General features: G+C 39.9%; 1 protein-coding gene across 1 annotated transcript in view; it reads left to right on the forward strand.

Moving 5' to 3' along the window:
* Nucleotides 1-16762, forward strand: part of LOC109936173 (IQ domain-containing protein H-like) — a 56788-nt gene extending 40026 nt beyond the window's left edge. Inside the window, exons 7-9 of the mRNA XM_048615759.1 lie at nt 6492-6612; nt 8451-8588; nt 16434-16762. Of these exons, the coding sequence (XP_048471716.1) occupies nt 6492-6612; nt 8451-8588; nt 16434-16762 (588 nt within the window). The remainder of the gene's footprint in view (nt 1-6491; nt 6613-8450; nt 8589-16433) is intronic.
* The last annotated feature ends 5704 nt before the right edge of the window (nt 16763-22466 follow it).

Raw genomic sequence — 22466 nt, forward strand, 5'->3', positions numbered from 1 at the left:
TATCCATCTTCTATCCACCTCCCCCTCTCTCCCTATTTATTTCAGAACCCCCTTCCCCTCCCCCATTTCGGATGAAGGGTCTAGGCCCGAAACGTCAGCCTTTTTGCTCCTAGGATGCTGCTTGGCCTGCTGTGTTCATCCAGCTCTGCACACTATTGATGCACAGCTGGGTTAACTACATTATTTATCTTTATTAGTTAAATTGCTCATCAGTTTGAGAAATATCAAATGGGATTTATTAGAGGTGTGTCATAATTGCAATTTTTCTTGCTGTTCCCGTTAGTAAATTCATGTTGCACAAAGTCAACCACAGTAAAAATCAGTAGCATGCACAATTTTGATTATTAAACACCATGAAAAATATGGTTATTCACTTTTTGAGGAATAGAAGGAAATATTCCCTAATGCATAATATAACACAGCTTGGCTAGTGATGCTGTGAGCAAAACAAATATAAAACAACCATAACATTAGGAAGAAGATTATTGTAAAGCAGCACTCAGAGACTGTTTGGGAGCAAGCACTGATGTGCAGTTAAAAAAAAACACTTTTGTGGAACAAACTTAACAAAAATAAGATTGTGAATGGTTTTTCTCCTGATGCTATTGCCTTTTGTGCTATTTGGCTTGTGTTTTGTTTATATCCTATCCACTCACTCGATATTGTAACAGACATTGCTCCCCTGGAATGGATGATTTTGTACTCCAAGAAATGGACAAACTTCCAGAACAATTTAGGTAATTAAAAAAGGGGATTATTACACAGTGATCATTTAAGAACCATCTATTTTTCGCCACATGCCATAGTCATAATGAGTAACATTGGAAGTCTGATATGTAGAACTGCAACTGCTGCTGGTATGTGACTTTTTACACTTTGTTGACACTGACATGTCTATAAACATAAGAACATAAACAATAAAAACAGGATTACGCCATGCCTTCAAGCCTGTTCCACCAGTGAATAAAATAATGGATGATCTAATGTCCATCTCAATTTCATATTCCTACCCGTTTCCCATATCTGTTGACACACCTATGGTTCAAATATCTATCTCCACCTTCAATATATTCAATGACTCTGCCTCTACAGTTTTCGGTGGCACAGAATTGCATCTCTGTCCTAATGGGTGACTCTTCATATGCTCCCTAGTTCAGGATGACCGCGAGGGGAAACCTCCTCACAGCATCTACCCTCAGAATTTCACATTTTGATAATATCTACTCTTAGTCTTCTAATGTTAATGTTTCCTCACAATGTGCTTAACCTAATAATTAACCTAATTAACCTTCACTGAATTATCTTTAATGAAAGTATGTTCTTCCTTGAAAAAAGAGACCCAAACTGCATGCGGTACTCCAGGTGCGAACCTTCATGCTCCATTCCCATCATTAAAGACCAAGGTTTCATTTGCCTTCCTAACTACCTTCTGTACCTGCATTTTAACTTTGTATTTTTTATTCAAGGACGCACAGGTCCCTATGTACCAAAAGACTATTTAGTCTTCGTCTGTTTAAATCATATTTTGTCTTTCTATTCTTCCTAAAAAAAATAAGTGGACAATCTTACAGTTTTCCACATGATGCTTGATCAATTAATTATTTACCCATTTACAACCTATAGCCCTTTGCAGACTGTTAAGGTAGAACTTAATGAAGGTGGCAGGGGTACCATATGTTTGCCACCAAAACTGGCAGCACCTTCACCTATCCAATCTCTGGAAGTCCCAAGGGAATCACTCCCTAATGTACAAGGCAGTGCTGCCACTTGTGCTCTTGGCTTCACCAGGAACATTTTACTTGTAAGACCTACCCCATATACCAAATCTGTCAGAGGCTATGGTCTTTCCATTACTGCGGCACCACTGGGAGCAGTAGCTGCTGCCTATAATACAGAAACCTTCACAAGAGATCATCGTAGGATCTGTGAAATAAGGTAACTAACAGCTCGTTGAAGGTGGCAGGGAGGGGTTTGCTGTTTGGAAGATGAGAATTTGAGGAAACAGCAGAAGGAGGGCTGGTAGTTGTCGGGAGCTGCCTGCTTCCTGATGACCTCAAGCAGGTATTAAATGCTACTGAACAAGGGACACCCATCTTTAGGTTTGCTTTTATGTGATACCTTTATTGAAAGCCTTTTGGAAATTCATATTCTTTACACCTACTGGTTCATCCTTCCATGCATGTCTTCAAAAAAACTCTAATAACTTTGGCAAAATCAATTTCCCTTTCAATGAAACCATGTCTTTGCTTGTTTTTATTATGATTTTCTAAATATCCAGCTATTGCTACTTAACAATGAATTCCAACAATTCCCCTATGACACATCTTAGGTAACTGGCCCATAGTTTCCTGTTTTCTGTCTCCCTTTTTGTCAATAGAACATTGTATTTACAGTTTTCCAGTCCATTGGGATATTTACAGGATCTAGGGAATTTTGCAAACGATCCACTCTCATTATAGCAATTTATTTTAAGACATTTAGATACATGCCATCAGGTCCAAGGGACTTGTCAGCTTTTAGTCAAATTAGTCTGTCTAATGCATTTGATCCAGTGATGAGGATTGTTTTAAATTTTTCCTCTCTGATGCTTCCTGATTGTTTTTAGTGTTTTGTATCACGAAGATAGATACAAAATCATTGTTTAAGATCACTACCACTTCCTTGTTTCCCATTAGTCCTCCAAGGGTGGAACTAAGGAATTAACAATTTTTTATTTAGCTATTGTGAGATATTGTATTATGAGTCTCTTTACTAACTCATTCACAAGTGCGCTATGTTTACTATACCACGTTTCCATTCATTCATGCATAAAACCGCATTTTTGTAGTACATTTTACTCTACCAAGATAAACTAAATTAAACATCCCTTCGTAGGCTACCAATCCATTACTGTTTCTTTACGCCTTTCAATTCTTAACAGCCCCATGCTGCAAGCTGTGTTTAGACCTGTTTCTGTATCAAAGGCTACCCCTGAATAATTGTTAATACTGTAACCTACTCAGAACAATGCCATCCCCGCCATTGTGTCTCCATAACTCACTCAAAACTATGGAAAGATTATAATATTAATTAGCCCTTAGTAACCATCTCTCAGGACCTGAGTAGGCTGCAGGACATCAAACAGTTTCCTCCACCAGCATGTCCCTACAGTGTGCTGCTTTTTATCTCTTTGAAATTTCCTTATACACTAAGTATTTCTATAACACTATCATTCCTATTTCTAACTTTTATTAAGGACTACCATCTTGAACTAACATATAGATTTATACTTTTAAATTACATATTAAATAGTGCTGATAGCCCCTTAAAGAAACTTAGTATCAAAACAGCACTTCTGTGAAAATGCACGAATGAATGTGTAGGAACTGCCGAAGACCAGCGATAGTAAATGAAATCTCACAAGCCAGCTGCGGGAGATTAGTTTAATGTCCTCTATATATTTATTTAGTAAACGTATAATATCTCACTTATTTAGCTCATAAGGTCTAGTATTTCTACTAACATTACTAACTTTAAAGTCAAAGGGACTAACACCCATGAATTATGCAAGCTCAGACCGGACGGACATTCTAATCCTATCAGGAGTTCCCCAGGACAGATGCCATGTAAACTAGTTGTACAAAAGATACAACTATGTGACACCATAGTGCTAAAATTTTAATGTGTGTAAAAATTGTACTTTGGATTCCATCGCTGCCAAACTGTGCTAATGCAGGTGCTTAATAAAGAGGTTATTTTCGCCACTCACCGATCTTGGTCGTTATTGAACACTATCTCACACCACTCTCTTTTGTACACACATGTAGAAGCTCTTGCTGTCTGTTTTGATATTTCTTGCTAGTATATTCTCATAATCTATTTTCTTCCTTTTTTTTAGCCATCTCTTCCTCTTTGCCAGTCTTCATTGAAAGGATTGTGAATCTTTACAATTTTCTATCTCAGAGGGTTGTGGATGCTCCATCATTGAATACATTGAAGGCTGAGACACAAAGATTGTTGGGATTTTGGAATCATGGTGATATGGGCAGGAGGTAGGAAATTGGATTTGAGGCAGAAGATTGAATGATGGAGCAGGGTCAACGACAACTACTTATATTCCTGTTTCCTATGTTCTTATGTTTTCAGGTCTACCACTAATCTTTACAATGTTGTATTTTGACACCATCCTTACCTTCTTTAGACATGATGGTTCATTTTTGTTTGTAAAGCCTTTGTTGAGGAAATATATCTCTGTTGAGAATTGTGAAATATAAACACACAATATTCAATGATTTGATACTAATTCCCTTGAATATGTTTACAAGATAAATTGAAGTACTTCCAGTCAAAAACCGTCACTATGCATTTAAAATGTGGAGAGGAAAATTGTTTTTTTAATATAAAATCAACATAAGGGCACAGTTATCAGTACATATCCAAATTACATAGGACTGCTGTCATGGTATTAAACAGTATCCATTGTGCATAATTGTACCTTGGCTCCATTTGTTCTTATACCTCATTTTTTATAATAAAACTTGTAGTCAATACTTATGGATTGTTCTCCTTGAATGTGATCTGGCATGTGCCTAATTCATTAGATTCCAGTTACACTGCAGTAATTCAAAAATTGCCTGTTACGTTAATAAAATCTTTACAAGAAATACACAAATTAATACAATGTCACTGTGACAAAAATCTGACATAATTGCCAAAGCAGAGTTAAGGAACAGATGACTACAATCAGTATACTTTCAACCCAGCATTTGGGAAGTGAAGGTCACCCCCATCTCTTATGACAGAAGAACATTTGTTGGTAAACAAATTAATCTTTCTAAAGGTCACCATTTGTTTAAGTTTTTATCCAGCGCTTGTCATCTGGAATACAAGACAAGTCTGTCATTCAGCTACGCAGGGTGCAAAAGAAACGTGCTGCATGGATGCAGTAATGGTGTTCCAGTGTGTTTCAGCATTCTTTGGTAACATGGTGCCTGATTGGGATGCTATGGGCTGCTGGTTTACAGCTGTCTGTGGGCAAGACAGAGGTCCAGCCATGAATTACAATAGGATGGGTCCATACTTTCTGACTGGTAGGAGCTGGACTTCTGCCTGGAATTGACATTTTCAATGCTATCAGCCAGCACATATCTCTTACCTCCATTTTTTTCTCTTTTTTTCATTTTCTGCTACTTCTGTTATTTTTTATTCTCACTCAATGCTTGAAATTTGCAAACAATTTTGTCACACCATTGAAACAACCACATTTGTTTCAAATGAATGTTGAAATGGTAATTGTAAATTAAATTGCTTTATCCTTATTTGTGGCCTACATTATTGATCTCACAACAGTCCTCTATTTTGAAGCATTATTATTTCTCAATGAGCATTTAATTTTTAACAGTCCTAGAAAAAATGATGACAAAAAAGTGCAACAGCCATGCCTCTTAAAGAATTGCTGTGAGTGCTAATTTTTCTTACATATTATGAGTCACTGTTCTTCAAAGTAATACACTTTAAATGAGATACTGAATAATGTTTCTAAAAATGTAGTATGCGCTAATATTAAAATATTTAATACTTTCGGAGATGAAAATCCTTGAAAGGGTGGATCGAGCGCTGCCTATATCTAGAAAGAGTTTAATTAGATACATATTTCTTAATGCTTACTGAAATATTTTTTCTATAAACTTCAATCCCCTTCCACTTTACATGCACAGAATGCTGCAGCAACTTTCTACTTTAATTAAAAGGATCATTGCAGAGACTGTATGACTTTGTATTGAATAATTTGAATCATCATTTACTAAGTAAATGGGCTAATAAAGAAAACAAAGTAAAACTATATAAGATGAAAAGTTAATTTTTTTGGGCCTTTCTTCTTTCTCCTGAGATAATTGTTTCCATAGAGATTTTCTTACTTGCTTAACAGCAAAGAAGAGCCAAGCTTACCCACTGAATTCTGGCTCTCTCAATATCCCTTAGCTGAATTGCCCAAAAGTAAATGTGTATTTCCACTGAAGAGCACTGTTGAAAAGTGGAGCATCTTTGGAAGGCAGAATTATCATTCACCAAAATTAATGGTGGGTAAGATCCCTAAATATTCACAGAAGACAAGAAAGATGCATTCCACTGAACTAATCCAGATTTGAACAGAAGCCCTTGAAGTGAAAGGGCTAAAAGGGAGAAGTGTCTCAACATTTCTCTTTGTCTATTTCACCTTTACTGTGGATGAAGGTAATATTGAGAAATTTTAGGGAGGAGATGGATAAAATATTTTATTTATAAATAGCCTGGAGACCAGAAAAGATGTCATAGCTAGCAGTAATTTATTATAAATGAATATCATCACAGTATTAACTTCAAATGTCAACAATGAACCATGGAGTTTTGATCTGCTGGTAGGCTGTAATAATGTTTGCTGCAAGTGAATGTGCTTGAAACTCACCACAAGTTTAAAACCACAACCTCTCAAAATGAAAATAACATTTGTTCATCGTGTTTCTTTCTAACAGATACCTCCTCAAAAACTTATTAAAGGTTCTACAGTGGGCACACTTGCTGTTTTGCCTGCTTCCCACCGTGAAAATCCATCGCTCCTTCCTCCATTTGTATCTGAAAAAGATGCAAGAAAAGGTCAGTAATACTAGACTATATCACACAGTGTTATGTGCAATAAAGTTAGGTATCAACCAATTTTAAGACTTTTTCTGTTATGTTAGTCTTAACTACACCAAACTTGATGGGCAGTTGCTTTTCTGTATGAAATGTGCTTTTAATGATTTGAGGTATTGTTTTGACCATGTTCTGCCAGAAGCCTCAAAGCAAGTTGGAGCAGGATTGCTGCACACTGCAACGTTGTCTGCAAGCTTTCTGGCTAGCTTCTTGTGTCCCTGGTCAATTTCCCAGTGTATTCTAACCAATGTTCTTCAGTAGACCAGGTACTCGAGATTAACAACAAAAACAGAAGTTGATGGGAAAGCTCAGCAAGTCTGCTAGCATCTGTGAAGAGAAATCAGAGTTAACGTTTCTAGTCCAGTGACCCTTCCTCCTCGGTTCTGAGGAAGGGTCACCGGACCCAAAACGTTAACTCTGATTTCTCTTCACAGATGCTACCAGACTTGCTGAGCTTTTCTAGCAACTTCTGTTTTTGTTTCTGATTTACAGCATCCGCGGTTCTTTCAGTTTTTACTTGAGATTAACGTTTGAGTCCTCTATAGCAGAGCTTGTATGCGCTCTTGTCCTCTTCCAAGCTGGCTCCTTGTGTTCCATCTCATTGCCCAAGTTCCTGCTCACCTGTGCTGGCTGATTCACCATTGAAGACCCGTCCTCTAGCAAACCTGTAATATATATGTGGTGCCTAATCCTAACCTGACTTAGTGCATGCTACAGTAAGATCAAGTGATTGTGCATCTTCAAGAAGGCTGACCTCATCTTCCTTAAGTGACAGAGGTGTCTTCACATCTCTAGCACCTGAATGAAAAGAGAGGGGCGTGTGTTTGTTTGTGGTGTGAAGGAAAAGTAAAGAAAGAAATGGCTGTTGAAAGCCTCTGCTGTTTATCTCGCAGAATGTATAGGATGAGAAAGAAGTAGGAAAAGGAAACAAAGTTAAGGCGGAAGAAATCCTGCATGACAATTTCTCCAGCTTTCTCGGCCATGAATCTATCCCTTCCTGTCATAGTCAGTTGCTTTCTTTCATAGAGCAGAAGGTGTGCAGCTGGAATCCTGTCTCTTCAGGTAACAGCTTCCTGTCAGGTGTTGTGCATGTGAACTTCTGAAAAGAAACTGGACACTTGTTATGACATCCCTGTGAAATATTAAGCTATTGCACAAGTCCTGTTGAGTAGCTGATATGTAATGCACCTAGAATAAGGTTTGGTGAAGTAAACATTGCAATATTGACTAGTGTGAAAGTGGAGGAGGAGAAAGTGGAATGAAGAGCATTGTGATGATGGTCAGATATTGAAAGTAAGTGAGGGAAGAAAGTATTGTGAATCATAAGGCTGGACACGTGAGCAAATTACTGTGATGGCTCATCTTAGGTTGCAACCATGTCCTTAGAATTAAGCACCTAATGCCTCTGCTGCGTTCTGTTCTTAACAGCGTTAGAAGTACTGCCTACAGACCTTACTAGCTAGTACACCGCATCTTTAAGGTCATGATTACCTTCAAGTCATGTACAATTTATAGTATTCCCAGCACCCCCAATCAGATGCCGAGCTAGTGAAATGCATGGATTGCACAGACTACCTGTCAGAATCATTTTAATGAAATTCCAACACGTATTTTGCAAGTGTCTAGGCCCACAGTCGTGACTAAATTTCTGGACCTTAAGCTGTACCATCAAGACGAACACTAGGGCCTGACCGACAGCTTACCCCTACTTCCTAAAGCTGTAATATCCTGTTCTGCACTAAATAATTATTTTACATTACTCACAGTTACTGCTAATGATATTTTTGCTTCTCCTATAGGTATTCTGAGCTTGATTGAACGAGGTTTAATTCCTCCAGCATCTGAGCTGACTGTTGATCCACCTTTTGTCCAAAACAGAGCAGTAAAGATTCATGATATTCAAGAGAAGCGTAGGAAACCAGCCCCTGAAATATTTGGTAAAGATAGTGTTAAAGACTTTCTTTTGGTTAATAGTCCCTCCTTGGTTAAATGACATGCTAACATTCACTGCTGAGCTCATGTTTCAAGAATGAATGAGCAATGTACTTGGAAGGAAACCAATACCTTTAGAACTGAACCCTTCATTATTCAGCACCTTCAGGAAAAGAGAAGTGAAAAATAAAACTGCTCTAAAGAAGGAAAGTGTGTTAAGATCTAAAATACAGTCCGGTAACAATTTAAGAATAACAAGATTACAGAAGTGGATACACTTGTTACTATGCAATTCGCATGATTCAGATTCTTGCAGCAGTATACAAATCAAAGATACATTATGCAAAATTATGGGATATGATTCATGTCCTACAAGTGACCTGGCTCATAAGAACGAAAGTCATGGATGCATTACAATCAGTGTTGCAGGTAGGGTATTAATCATTATCCCATTGGTCTTCATATCTATTCTTTATAGACTATACATTAAAAATTAATTGGGTAGAGAGGTTTAAAAAAAGAAGACCGGTTTAATGGTGGACTGTATTCCTTTGAGCATTGGTTTCAGAATGGCTGGAGGCAATGTGAGCTCTCAATACTGCATCTTGTAGAATGGATTGGGAGTGTTTACACTTTCAACATTCCCCTCAAACGAATTCTCAAAGGAAAAGAAAGATTCTGGTAATTATAATGTGAAGTCATGTAATTTTCATGGTATCAAAATTTTTGTTGCTTTATTCCACTTGGAAAGGAATAATTTATATAACTCCCTTTACATCCTCACGTAGTCCCAAAGCTCTTCATAAACTATGAATTAATTTTTTGAAGTGTCATCATTGCTGTTTTGTGGAAAACACTGAAGCCAATTTCTATGCAGCAGGGTCCCACAAACAGTTTCATGCCTGTGTGAGTTGAAAGATAAAAGGTTGACCCATATCACTGGCAAAAAACCCTTGCTTTTTTAAAAAATAGTATCTCGGGAGCTTTTATATCAAACTAATAAGTGGATAGACAGTGTTTAAATGCTTCATTCCAAAGATTGTATCCTTAATGAAAAAGTACACCAATCACTAATGCACCAAAGTGTCAGCCTAAATTATGTTCTCCAGTTCTAAAGTTTGAACTCAGTACATTTTGACAGACACAAGCAGACATCTCACTGATCCAGACTGGCACTTTATAATCAATTATGTGCTGAAAGTGGAAGGAAGTCAGATGCTGGGAAAAGGAACATTTTGTCATTTTGGAATGGTTTTTCACCTTTGTCACCTTCTAATTTTGTTACATTTATGCATACTATCTGTTTTCTGTAAGTCAGCTGATCATGTTAAAATGTTATAATCATGTTACCCCTATACCATAGGCTCCTACTTTGTGTAATAATCTTTTATGTGGAACCTTGTCAATTACATCTGATGGTTCCCTTTTCCACAGTGGATGTGACTCCTTCAAAGAATTCCAATAAATTGGTTAGGCATGATTTCCTTTTCACAAAACAATGCTGTCTCTTCCTAATTACCTTGTTGTTTTCTAAGTACCCAGCCATAGCTTCCTTGATTGATTATTCCACTTCTCCATGACAGACATCAAGCTAGTTGTCCCATAATTTCCTGGTTTCCGCCTCCTTCCCTTCTAGAATAAAGGTGTTATGTTTGCTACTTTCCAGTTTTCTGATGGAACCTTCCAGATTCTGGCAATTTTTGGAAAACTAACATTATTGCATCTGTTACTTCATTAGCCACTTCTTTCAAGACTCTAAAATGAAGTCCATCAGGACCCAGGGACTTATCAGCCTGCAGCTTCAACAATTTACTCAGTACTGCTTCTCTGCCGACTGTAATTTTACTAAGTTCTTCTCACTCCTCCATCACTTGATTTACAACTGTCATTGATCATTGTATCTTCTATAGTAAAGACGGAAGCAAAATATTTGTTCATTTAATTCCCAATTTCCTTGCTATCTGCTATTAACTCCCTATTCCCACCCTCTCGAGGACTAAAACTTATTTACTTACTCTTTTTTCGTTTTTAAATGTCTATAGAGACTTGTACTATCTGTTTTTACATTTCTAGCTTGCTTCCTGTCATACTCTAATTTCTTTCTCCTGGTTAATGTTTTAGTCATTCTCTGCTGTCCATTATTTTCTGTCCAGTCATTTGACCAGCCACTCATCATTGTGGAACTATTTGATAAAGTTTGATACTTTTCTTAACCTCTTTAGTTAACCAATGATGATGGGCCCTCCCTGAGAATGTTTCTATATTCTGAATATTCTGAAATATCCCCTTAAATGTCTGCCACTTTTTTTTAATTGATCTATTTCCTATTCTATTATCCCCGTTCACTTCAGCTAGCCCAGCTTTCACGTCCATATGGTTGCCCTTATTTAAATTTAAAATACTACTCTTCGACACACTCTTCTTCCCCATCAAATTGAATAGGAAATTCAATCATGTTGTGCTCATTGCTACCTGAGGATGTGTTTAGTCTGAGGTCAATAATTCCTCCTGTCACATTATGCAATACCAAGTCTAGTATAAACTGCTTTCTAGTCGGTTCCGAAAGGTGCTGCTACAAAAAATTATCTTGAAAGCATTTTGTGAACCCTTCAGGCAGGCTACCATTGCTAATCTGATTTTTCCAGTGTATACGTAGATTACCCATGATTAGGTTGTAGACATGCTCGCCAAGCTGGTGGGTTTGGTTGCAAACATTTCATCACCCTGCTAGGTAACATCATCAGTGCATCTCCGATGAAGCGTTGGTGTTCGGTCCCACTTGATACTTATATACCTCAGTTTGTTGGGGTGTTTAGTACCACTTCTGGTTTTGTTTCTCAGTAGTTTGTACACAGGGTCTAATTCAGTTTGTTTGTTGATAGAGTTGCGGTTAGAATACCAGGGCTCCAGGAATTCCCTGGCGTGCCTCTGTTTGGCTTGTGCGATTATGGATGTGTTGTCCCAGTCAAATTCGTGTCCCTCTTTGTCTATGTGTAGTGAGACAAGCGAGAATTGGTCGTGTCTCTTGACGGCCAGTTGGTGTTTGTGCATCCATGTTGTCAGCTTTCTTCCGGTTTGGCCTATGTAGTATTCCTCACAGTCCTTGCATGGTATTTTGTATATTACACCGGTTTTGCCGGTTTGAGGTATGGGATCCTATACGTTTGTCAGTAGCTGTCATAGGGTGGTTATTGGTTTGTGGGCTACCCTGATACCTCAGGGTCTGAGTAGTCTTGTGGTCATCTCTGAAATGTGCTTGATGTATGGTAGGGTGATAAGTGATCAGGTCGTGTTGTGTCTTCCTGTTGTGGCCTGTCTTGGAGGTAACAGTGGATTGTGCTTTTCAGATATCCATTTCTTTTGAAGACTCCTTATAAGCGTTCATGTTTGGCTTTGCCTAGTTCAAGGTTGCTGCAATGTGTTGTGGCTCATTCAAATAGTGTCCAGTAGTGTGGTAATTGTCTCTTTGGCTAGGTCAATGTTTATGAATGTAAACAGCGCTGTTATGTCGAAGTATATCATCTTGTCCTCTTTTATCCTGGTGTCCTCGACGATCGCACTATTTACATCCATAAACATCAACCTAGCCAAAGAGACAATTGCCACACTACTGGATGAATTAAGAAGGCAGGCTCCCCAGGACACCAACAACATCAATAAGGACACCACCATGAAACTACTACATCTGTGCCTCAACCCACTTCACCTTCAATAACGGCATATACAAACAAATCAACGGAACACCAATGGGATCCCCAATATCAGTACTTATTGCAGAAGCAGCAATGCAAAGGTTAAAATGGACAGTACTCCCAACAATACAACTCAAACTTTGGGTCCGATATGTAGATGACAGCTTCGTGATTATCAAACGCATAAAACTAGAATAAACCCACCAACACAAACAACATCCTCACCTGGATAAAATTCACAAAAGAAGAAGAGAACCACAACTGACTACCCTTCCTGGACATAATGGTAGAATGCAAGAACACTGGGGAACTCCAGACTAGCATATATAGAAAGACCACACGAGATACCACCCCAACGTCCACAAACGAAGCTGCGTTAGGGCACTATTTATATGAGCCACAACACATTGCAGCAACCCAGAACTATGCAAAGCAGAATAGGAGCACCTGTACAGAGTCTTCAAAAGGAATGGATACCTGAAAAGCACAATCCGCCGTTACCTCCGAAACAGACCACAACAGGAAGACACAACATGACCAGACTCACATTCACCCTACCATACAGCAAGGACATTTCAGAGATGACTGCAAGACTATCGGACCCCTAGGTATCAGGGTAGCCCACAAACCAACAACCACTCTACAACAGCTACTGACGAATGTAAAAAATCCCATACCCCAAACCAGCAAAACCAGTGTAATATACAAAATACCATGCAAGGACAATGAGAAACACCACATAGGACAAACCAGAAAAAAACTGACAACACGGATACACAAACGCCAACTAACCATCAAGAGACATGACCAATTCTCATTTGTCTCATTACACACAGACAATGAGGGACACTAATTTGACTGGGACAACACATCCATAAATCACACAAGCCAAACAGAGACACACCAGGGAGCCCTGGTATTCATAGAGTCATAGAATTCCTACAGTGTGGAAACAGGCCCTTCGGCCCAACAATCCCACACCGATCCTCAGTATTCTAACTGCAACTCCATCAACAAACACATTGAATAAGACCTTGTGTGCAAACCACTGAGAAACAAAACTGGAAGTGGTACCAAACACCCCGACAAACTGAAGCATATAAATAACAAGTGGACTAGAACACCAATGCTTCACCGGAGGTGCACTGACGATATTACCTAACAGGGTGACGAAACGTTTACAACCAAACCCACTGGCTCGGCAAGCATGTCTACAACCTCTTCACCCTAGCTACAAATGTTCTCCAAAACTTTAATCACCCATGATTATTGCTGACCCTTTATCTCAAGCACCCAATTTTTTTAATATACTTTGTCCTAAAGTATGGTTACTGTTAGCGAACCTGTAGATCATCTTTACTAGAGATTTAGAGACACTGAGTCAGAGTTATACAGCATTGAAACAGATTCTTTGGTCCAACTCGTCCGGGCCAATGAGATATCCGAAACTGATCTAGTCTCATTTGCTAGCATTTGGCCCATCTCCCTCTAAACCCTTCCTAGTCATGTACCCATCCAGATGTTGTAATCGTAAATGATGCATTTTAAATGTTGTAATTGTACATGTCTCTACCACTTCCTCTGGCAGCTCGTTACCTACACGCACCACCATCAGTGTTAAAAAGTTGTTCTTCGGGTTCTTTTTAAATCTTTCCCCTCTCACCTTAAACCTATGCTCTCTAGTTTTGGACTCTCTAACCCTAGGAAAGAGACCTTGGCTATTCACTTTATCTATGCCCCTCATGATTTTATAAACCTGTATAAGGTCACCCCTGAGCCTTCGACACTCCAGGAAAAATAGCCCCAGCCTAATCAGCCTCTTCAAATAGCTCAAACCCTCCAATCCTGGCAACATCCTTGTAAATATTTTCTGAACCCTTCCAAGTTTAGCAACATCTTTCCTATAGCAGGGAGACCAGAATTGAATGCAGTATTCTAAAAGTGGCCTGACCAAAGTCCTGTACAGCCACAACATGATATCTCAACTCCTTTACTTAATATTATGACCAAGAAGGGAAGCATGCTAAATGCCTTCTTCACCAACCTGTCTACCTGCAACTCCACTTTCAAGGAACTATGTACCTGCGCCCCTAGGTCTCTTTGTCCAGAAACACTTCTCAGGGTCCTACCATTAACTGTATAAGCCCTGGTTTGACTTAGCAAATGCAACACCTCACATTTATCTAAATTAAACTGCATCTGCCATTCCTGGGCCCATTGGCCCATCTGATCCAAGTTGTACTCTGAGATAACCTTCTTCACTGTCCACTACATCACCATTTTAGTGTCATCTATAAACATACTAACTGCACCTCCGATATTCATTCTAAATCTTTTATATAAATGACAAAAAGCAGTGGACCCAGCACCGATCCTTGTAGCACACCGCTGGTTACAGGCTACCAGTCCAAAAAACAGCCCTCTATCACCACGCTCTGTCTCACATCTTCAAGCTAATTTTGTATCCAATTGGCTAGCTTCCCCTGGATTCCACATGATCTAACCTTGCTGACCAGTCTACTATGCGGAATGTTGTCGAATGCCTTACTGAAGTTCATATAGACAATGGTTACTGCTCTGCCTTAACGAATATTCTTGGTCATCTCTTCGAAAAACTCAATCAAGTTGTGAGACATGATTTCCCACCACAAAACCATGTTGACTATCTGTAATCAGTCCTTGCCTTTCTAAAAGCATGTAAATGTTGTCCATCAGAATCCCCTCCAACAACTTACCCACCACTGACATCAGGCTCACCCATCTGTAGCTTCTTGGCTTCTTTTCCCCTGTTATTCCTCACCTCCACTCGAACTGACTCAACATCCTGATGTCCTGAACTAAGGTCATCTTTGACTGTTGCAATCTAACTATCTAACTAAGTAGCTGTAACTATTGCATGCCGTCTAACTAATGCTTATATCGACTGTGTCGGTAGGAATGACCCTGACCTTCCAGTTGCTTGCCCTTTCAATCAACCACTTTATTGTCATGTTCAAATTTCTCTCCTAGATCTACTACAGTGTTCCAATGATGCTCAATGCAAGCTGGATGAACAACACTTCATTTTAAACTTAGGCACTTTACAACCTTTAGCACTGAATATTCAGTTCCACAGCTTTAGAGCATGACTTCCGTCCTCCCATTTTTCTTACATTCCCAACTGTATCTTGGTTGTGCCTCCCAGGAGAGTGGACCCATTTTACATCTCTATTTTTCCTTTACTACCATTAGCACTGCCTTTATCTTTTGCTCTAGGAGCACTAAAGTCTGTACCTCCACCTCTGTCAACAGCATAAAAAAGCACTTTCCAGCCTCTTTCAGTTCTCTGCAAATTGTAATGTGAATTCCAGCAGTAATCAGAAATAGTGAAGTGAATTATTACTGGGACAGAAAACCAAAAATAGAGCCCTCCCCAGTACAACCAACGTATGTTTAGAACTGCATGTAGCATAGGAAACATTAGAACCAAAAAAAATTACTATTATCCTTTCACAACAACAACTTATTTTAAAAAGTTGTTTAAAACAATTTATTGAGCACCTTTAACATAATAAAGGCACTGCTGAATGTAGTTATTAACCATAATTTAACAGGAAGCCACAGACAGAGATAACAAGTCAGTAGAGGTATTTTCTAAGGAGCAACATAAAGAGGGAGAGAGATGTAAAGAGGAGTTGAAGGTTAGATAAAGAATTCTAGAGCTCAGGATCAAGGTAGCTGGGAAGCACGGCTACGAATGGAGGGATGATTAAACTCAGTGGTATACAAAAGGACAGAATTGGAAGAGTGCAAAGAATCTGTTTGAGCTTTAATATTTTAGGAAGCTTACTTTAGCCAGTGAGATCTTGTGCTTGTTTGTGTCCAAATTTAATATGTAATACTAAAGCTATCATAAAATTTGAAACTACCTTCAAAATGTGATTAAATATTTAAGTGAAAGTACGGTCCTCTTATTTAGACATTAAATCATGTCTCTTAAAATTGGATACATAGCAAATTGGAGTGAATTCTCATGGACTATTTTACAAGTTCAGATAGTTGAATGCAAAGCAAGGCATGGCTTCAGGAAATTTACTATGATATATTTTTACCTCATGCACTTTAGAACTACATCTAAAGGACATTTTCTAAAATTCGATTCTTGATGCTTTTTTCCAGGTACTTACCCGAAAAATGCTTACTGTATAGTTGTTAGTGAGTCATATGCAGAGGAAACAAAGTATCCGGACAAGAAACCAGAATCTAGGCTGCCATTAAAGATGGGCACTGTTACTCCTGCACCTTCATTCATGTCCAGGACATCAACTAAGGACATCAGCGCAGTTCAACACCTACGTGGTAAAGGAATGGTGCCCTTTGAATTTCATCAGCCAAAGGTATGGCAAACAACGTGTATTGTAAATCAGGATGTACGGTATGTTTGCAAAGAACTTCTTCAAAGTGAAAGTGCATTTAATGGCAAGGTTGCACAGCTCCTAATGGACTAGTGGTAAAGCCATCCAGCAGACGTTAATAATATTCTATACTGAGCAGTTACTATGCTCCAGTCGGAACTAAAGAACATTCAAACTTGTTGTTTGCTGCAATCCAAAAGGGAGGCTCTATTCTGAAGTTGTGTGCTGTACAAAAACCCGAAACAAGTCTAAACAGACCCAGAGATAGTAGGAACTGCCGATGCTGGAGAATCTGAGATAACAAGGTGTAGAGCTGGATGAACACAGCAGGCCAAGCAGCATCAGAGGAGCAGGACGTTTTGGGTCTGGGCCCTTCTTCAGAAACAGACCCATGAGTGCAAGCTAAACACTCACCAGTGACATGTGACTCACTTCTTAGGGAGACACTGTTCCAACATAACATATACCAACTATAATACATAAACCACTCCCTCTTTACTTTAAACCTCCTCTTAAATAAACAACCATAATATTACACAGTTCTAAACATAACATAGATGTGTGAGCAGCAAAACAATTTACGAGGGCATGATACACAGTTCCATTAGATACAACAAACATAGATGCTGCTTGGCCTGCTGTGTTCATCCAGCCCTGCACCTTGTTGTCTCGGATTCTCCAGCATCTGCAGTTCCTACTATACCTGTTATGTGCCAGCTGTTTTCTTACTTCTGGTGGAGGATTCACCTTGGGGATACTGGGAACCTCACAAAAAGGGAGTTCATCCCTGGAGGCATACAGACACACTCATCCACAAAGGCAGTGTTCTCACTGTGTCTGCAATTGGTTGTTCTGGGACAGTGATCTGCCTTCACGAAGTAAGGCAGAGGCCCTTTCTCGAGCCCTTGTGGTTATGGGTGGTTCCAGCATGGGGATGTGCACTAACAGCTGGTCAGCATGTATTCGCCATACAATCTCGCCCCAGGTCTGGACTGTGTAGGATATGAAACCTGTCTGGGCCAGGATCATGGCAGGTACAAACCTGTCAGTATTGTTGCTCCGAGCCAGCACTTGGTCACCCTGATGAAAAGAGCACCTTGTGGAGTCCGGTTCTCTTCTGGATATCTGGGCTCATTGATTCTTTTCAACAAACTTGTGCATTTCTTCAGGTAGCAACAGATTGAATGTGGTTCATAACTTACTTTAAAAAGCATGTGTGCTGACGAGTTCAGGATAGTGGCATGAGGTATATTTCAGTACCTGACCAAGAAGTTATTGACTCAATGAATTAGTGACCCTTCTTTGACAGTTTCGATGAGTGCTTTAACAATTGCATGGATTTTTCCACAAAACCATTGGTTGATGGACGATAGAGTACCAAGTTAATGTGCCAAATGCTGTTACATTTCATTTAGTCAGTAAATTCCTGCATGAGGAACTGAGAACCATTGTCGCTGACAATCTGCTCAAACATTTTGTCCAGTTTCTCAATAGTCAGGTCTGCAGAAGTGGACTTCATTACCGCCACCTCCAGCCACATGGGATAAGCATCAACCACCAGCAGCAGCATCTGACCCTCAAATAGGCCGATTAAAATCAATGTGGACATGTTGCCATGGCATCTTGGGCCATTTCTTGGGGGTGTAATGGTGACAATGGTGGTGCGTTTCTGATTTTGGCACAACCCTGGAACAAGCTGGCTTTTTATTTCATTTGGGCATTCAAATTCGGCTGTATAAATTAGCTCCTGGCGAGCTCTTTCATCCTCATCACCCCGGATGGCCCTGGTGACCTTGTATCATAAGTTCAGAAGCATGAATACCCTCCTCCCCACAGTAGATAGCTGTTCACAACTGACAACTCCCTACCTCCGTGAATGGCTTGCGTTTCAGGTAGTTCCTGCTGATACTCCCTTTTAGGACTAGATCCATCATCTCAAAATAGGGTCATTTTTGCTATCTTTCTTCAGTTGTCACTGTCACCGGCACATTTTCTGATTGGAAGAAGTAGAGAATCTTCAACCCATTACTGGATTTCCCTTCACTCAAGGGCAAGGGCAGCCTGGACAATGCATCTGTGTTTGCATGGCACTCTGACTGTCTGTATTTTATATCATTCAAGTTTGCCAAGAGGAGTACCACCTCTGAAGCTGATTGGCTACTACTGAGGAAATCCCCGGGTGTATGGGCCAGAGGTAAACGTGAAGGGACAATAATCTGTCAGCAGAATGAAGTTGCAGCTGTATAAGTTCTGGTAAAACTTCCTCTCACCAAAAATGATGCTGTGGTTCTCCTTCTCTAGTTGGGACTATCCCATCTCTGCATAGTGAGAGAAGGCGAAGCAAAGACAGTAGACCTGTCCTCTCCATTGGGTAGGGTGTGCGACAGCACTGCACCAATTCCGTATGGTGAGACACGACATGCCAATTGCAAGAGCAACCTAGGGTCAAAGTGTACGAAAATGTCTGACCTATGGCATGCCAGTTAGACAGCAAGATACGCTTGCTCACAGTCTGGGTTCCATTTCCAAGACTTTGCAGAGGATATAGTGTAACAGCTTCAGAAGAGTAACCAACTTGGAACGAATTTGCCAAAATAATTCACAGGATGCAGGAAAGTCCTCAATTAGGACACATTAGTAGGCCACGGAGCCTCCATGATTGCCTCCATTTTCTTCAATGCCTTGAGAAGCCCTTTGTTGGTATCGAAGTGCCCTAAGTGTTCAATCTAGAGTAAGTCACACATCTTTTTTACTCATAACCCATGTGCTTTAGGGTCTCTCCAGATTTCTCAAGTGGAGACAGTGATTGAGATACCATCAACATATCATTGTACCCTTTTAATCCAAACAGGATTTGGCCTATCGGCCTCTAAAATAAGACTGCAAAGCAAAGGGGAGCCTTTTATAGCAAAACAAGCTCCGATGAATCACTAGAGTCAGCAGGTGTTGGAACTCAGCAGCCTATCCTATCTGTAGAAGGGCCTGAAAAAGATCCTTCTTTGTGAATTTCTCCCCTCCTGCCAGGCTGCTGAACAGATCTTTGATCAAAAGCAACGGGTGTTTGTCTGCACAGAGTGCTGGATTAACAGTAGCTTTGAAGTTGTCACAGATACAGATCATTCTGTCCTGTTTTAAAACAGGGATGATGGGTGTTACCCAATCACTTGTAGTTACTGGTTTGAATACACTGATATCCATGAGCCTCATTAGTTCTTCCTTTACTTGCGGACGGATGGTGGTTGGAACAATGTGTGCCCTCAGACTTTCGGGTTGACTATCTGGTTTCAATTTGAGTTTAACTAGGACTCCCCTCATTTGTCCAAGGGTACCTTCAGAACACCTTCATACTTGTTCAAGGTGTTTCACAGACTTGTTTTAGTGTCAACCAGTTTGTTCACTGCTGTACAGTTCAGTCGTAGTTTCTGTAGCCACGTATTCCCAAATAAAGTTGGGTAATCGCCTTTCATAATGTGGAAGGGTAACTCAGTGGCCTGGTCCTGTAGTTATACCATAAACATTTCATACCCTTTTAAGGACAAGCCCTGCTCTGTGTATGTCCAGTAGGTGATGCTGGAATACTTGAGTGGCAGATGTCTCAGCTTTTGATTGTAAATTGTTTTGCGAATAAGTGAAACTGGGCCTAGCTATGCAGCTTTTCTGGTTGTTACCTCCACAGTTTTTGCAATGTCTGATGCGATTTTAAGATTTAGATTTCTGTCAGTCAGTACCCTTTGTTAGAGATAGCCTCATTTCATTGACCACACTTTAGGGTCTCTCTTAAGGTGTTACCTAAAACATTCCCAAACTCAGTGTTCAGCAAGGCACTTACAGCTCAGAAAGAATTGAGCCACCAATTCTTCCTGTAACTGATTTCATGTGTGAAATCTGAACCTCTCTGCAATTAATAGGGATTTGGGGGAAAAATCATTCTCCAAAGTATCAATTAACTCCCAGTGCATTTTGTTTCCAGATTTGTCTGGCTGGACAAGGCTTCTAAGTAAATTAGAGGCTTTTCTACCTATGGTGAATTCATCTGCAATTGCATTTGCTGTAATATAACTGAATACTTCAGTGTAGACCTTCCAGCCTTCTAATCCTTCTTTAAAGGTCTTGTTTACATTCAACATCTTCCTAAGTTTGATATTTTCTCCTTTAGGTTTGTGTCCTGTCCCCCACGAAAACAAATTGCAACAGCTTCTCACTGATTGCTAACTCTAAATGTGGGATTTTTCTTCCTTTCCCTGCCTGACACCTCTCATATGGTAAACTCTGCAGCCCTGACCTTCTGTATTTCCTCCCATTTTAAAATTTGAATTTTGTCGATTTTTTTGTTTGTTTCCTTTTTCTTCTCTGTATTTCTCTCTCCCTCCCTCTCTCTCTCTCTTTCTCTCCCTCCCTCCCCCTCTCTCTCTCTCTCTCTCTCTCTGTCTGTCACACATCTTGACTGAACGATCCCCCCCACCATTGTCAATTATTCTGTAATGGGTAGTTACTACGCTCCAGTCAGAACTAAAGAACATAGGAACTCATCATTTCCTGCAACCCAACAGGGAAACGTTATTTTGAAGTTGTGCACTCTGTGAAAACAGGAAACCAGTTTCAACAAGCCCATGAGCACTAGCTGAACAGTCGACAATGTCATGTGACTCATTTCTTAAATGGACATTGTCCCAATGTAAAACAACTGTCACACTTAATGATAAGTGTCCTGAAAATTGTAGGGGAAAGACTGATAAACACTGCAATATGAGGAGACTATCACAAGCTTCCCTTGCCCCAATGCTGGGCAGCTGGATTACTTGCAGTATTGAAGCAGAAAATCTCTTTATAGTGCAAACTGGGATCCTGCGACACATGATTTAGGAGAATACGAGGCATGTGTGTACTGTGCATGCCCTCCACACTGCTTCCCCTGACATCAATTACTGCTGTCATCAAGAAAGTGCCCAACTGTTACATTTGTGTTTATTGTTATGAGGCTTCAAGGTGCACTTCTCTTCCTCCAAGCTGCAGAAAACAAGCTTGGGTTACTGTTACTCCAGGACCCACCCTCCATTAATGAGTTCTCCGTGAACTTAACCTGCAGGCCAGCCAAAATCTGTTCAGGATGAACATCTACCTGCAGCATCATACGAAGCTATATAAACCAAAATCTGGCAGGATCGGTTCACAGTCTTTGCAGTTAGTTGACCTCAACCAAGAGTCCACAGTGGGCTGTAACCTTCTGCTCCTTGGGTCAAGAAGTGAATATTGTCTAAGTTCCTGTTGTGATTTCTATTAAGTGAAGACTTCTGGAAAAAAAAATGCCATGCTCAGGGACTTCAGGTGAACATGGGATTTAGAGTTAGTAATATCACAGCTGTATTAAATAACAACAAAAGGAAAGAAAGTTTGCTGTGATATTATTTGAAAGTAATTAACTTGCTAAAAATACTTAGGCCCATGTGAGAATAGCTATTTGAAAAGGATAGCATACACATGTTCGTATCCTCCTCAGCAGACCAAACGGAAGATAAAATCTGTTTCTCATACCATTCACGAATTAGCAATACAAAGGAAGTTATGTTGTGTGACAACAAGGTGCAGGGCTGGATGAACACAGCAGGCCAAGCAGCATCATAGGAGCAGAGAGGCTGACGTTTCGGGCCTAGACCCTTCATCCGAAATGGGGGAGGGGAAGGGGGTTCTGAAATAAATAGGGAGAGAGGGGGAGGTGGATAGAAGAGGGATAGAGGAGAGGATAGGTGGACAGGAAACAAACAGGTCGAAGAGGCGGGGATGGAGCCAGTAAAGGTGA

This window comes from Rhincodon typus, chromosome 33 (genome assembly GCF_021869965.1).
Source record: "Rhincodon typus isolate 14 chromosome 33, sRhiTyp1.1, whole genome shotgun sequence".
Lineage (NCBI taxonomy): Eukaryota > Metazoa > Chordata > Chondrichthyes > Orectolobiformes > Rhincodontidae > Rhincodon > Rhincodon typus.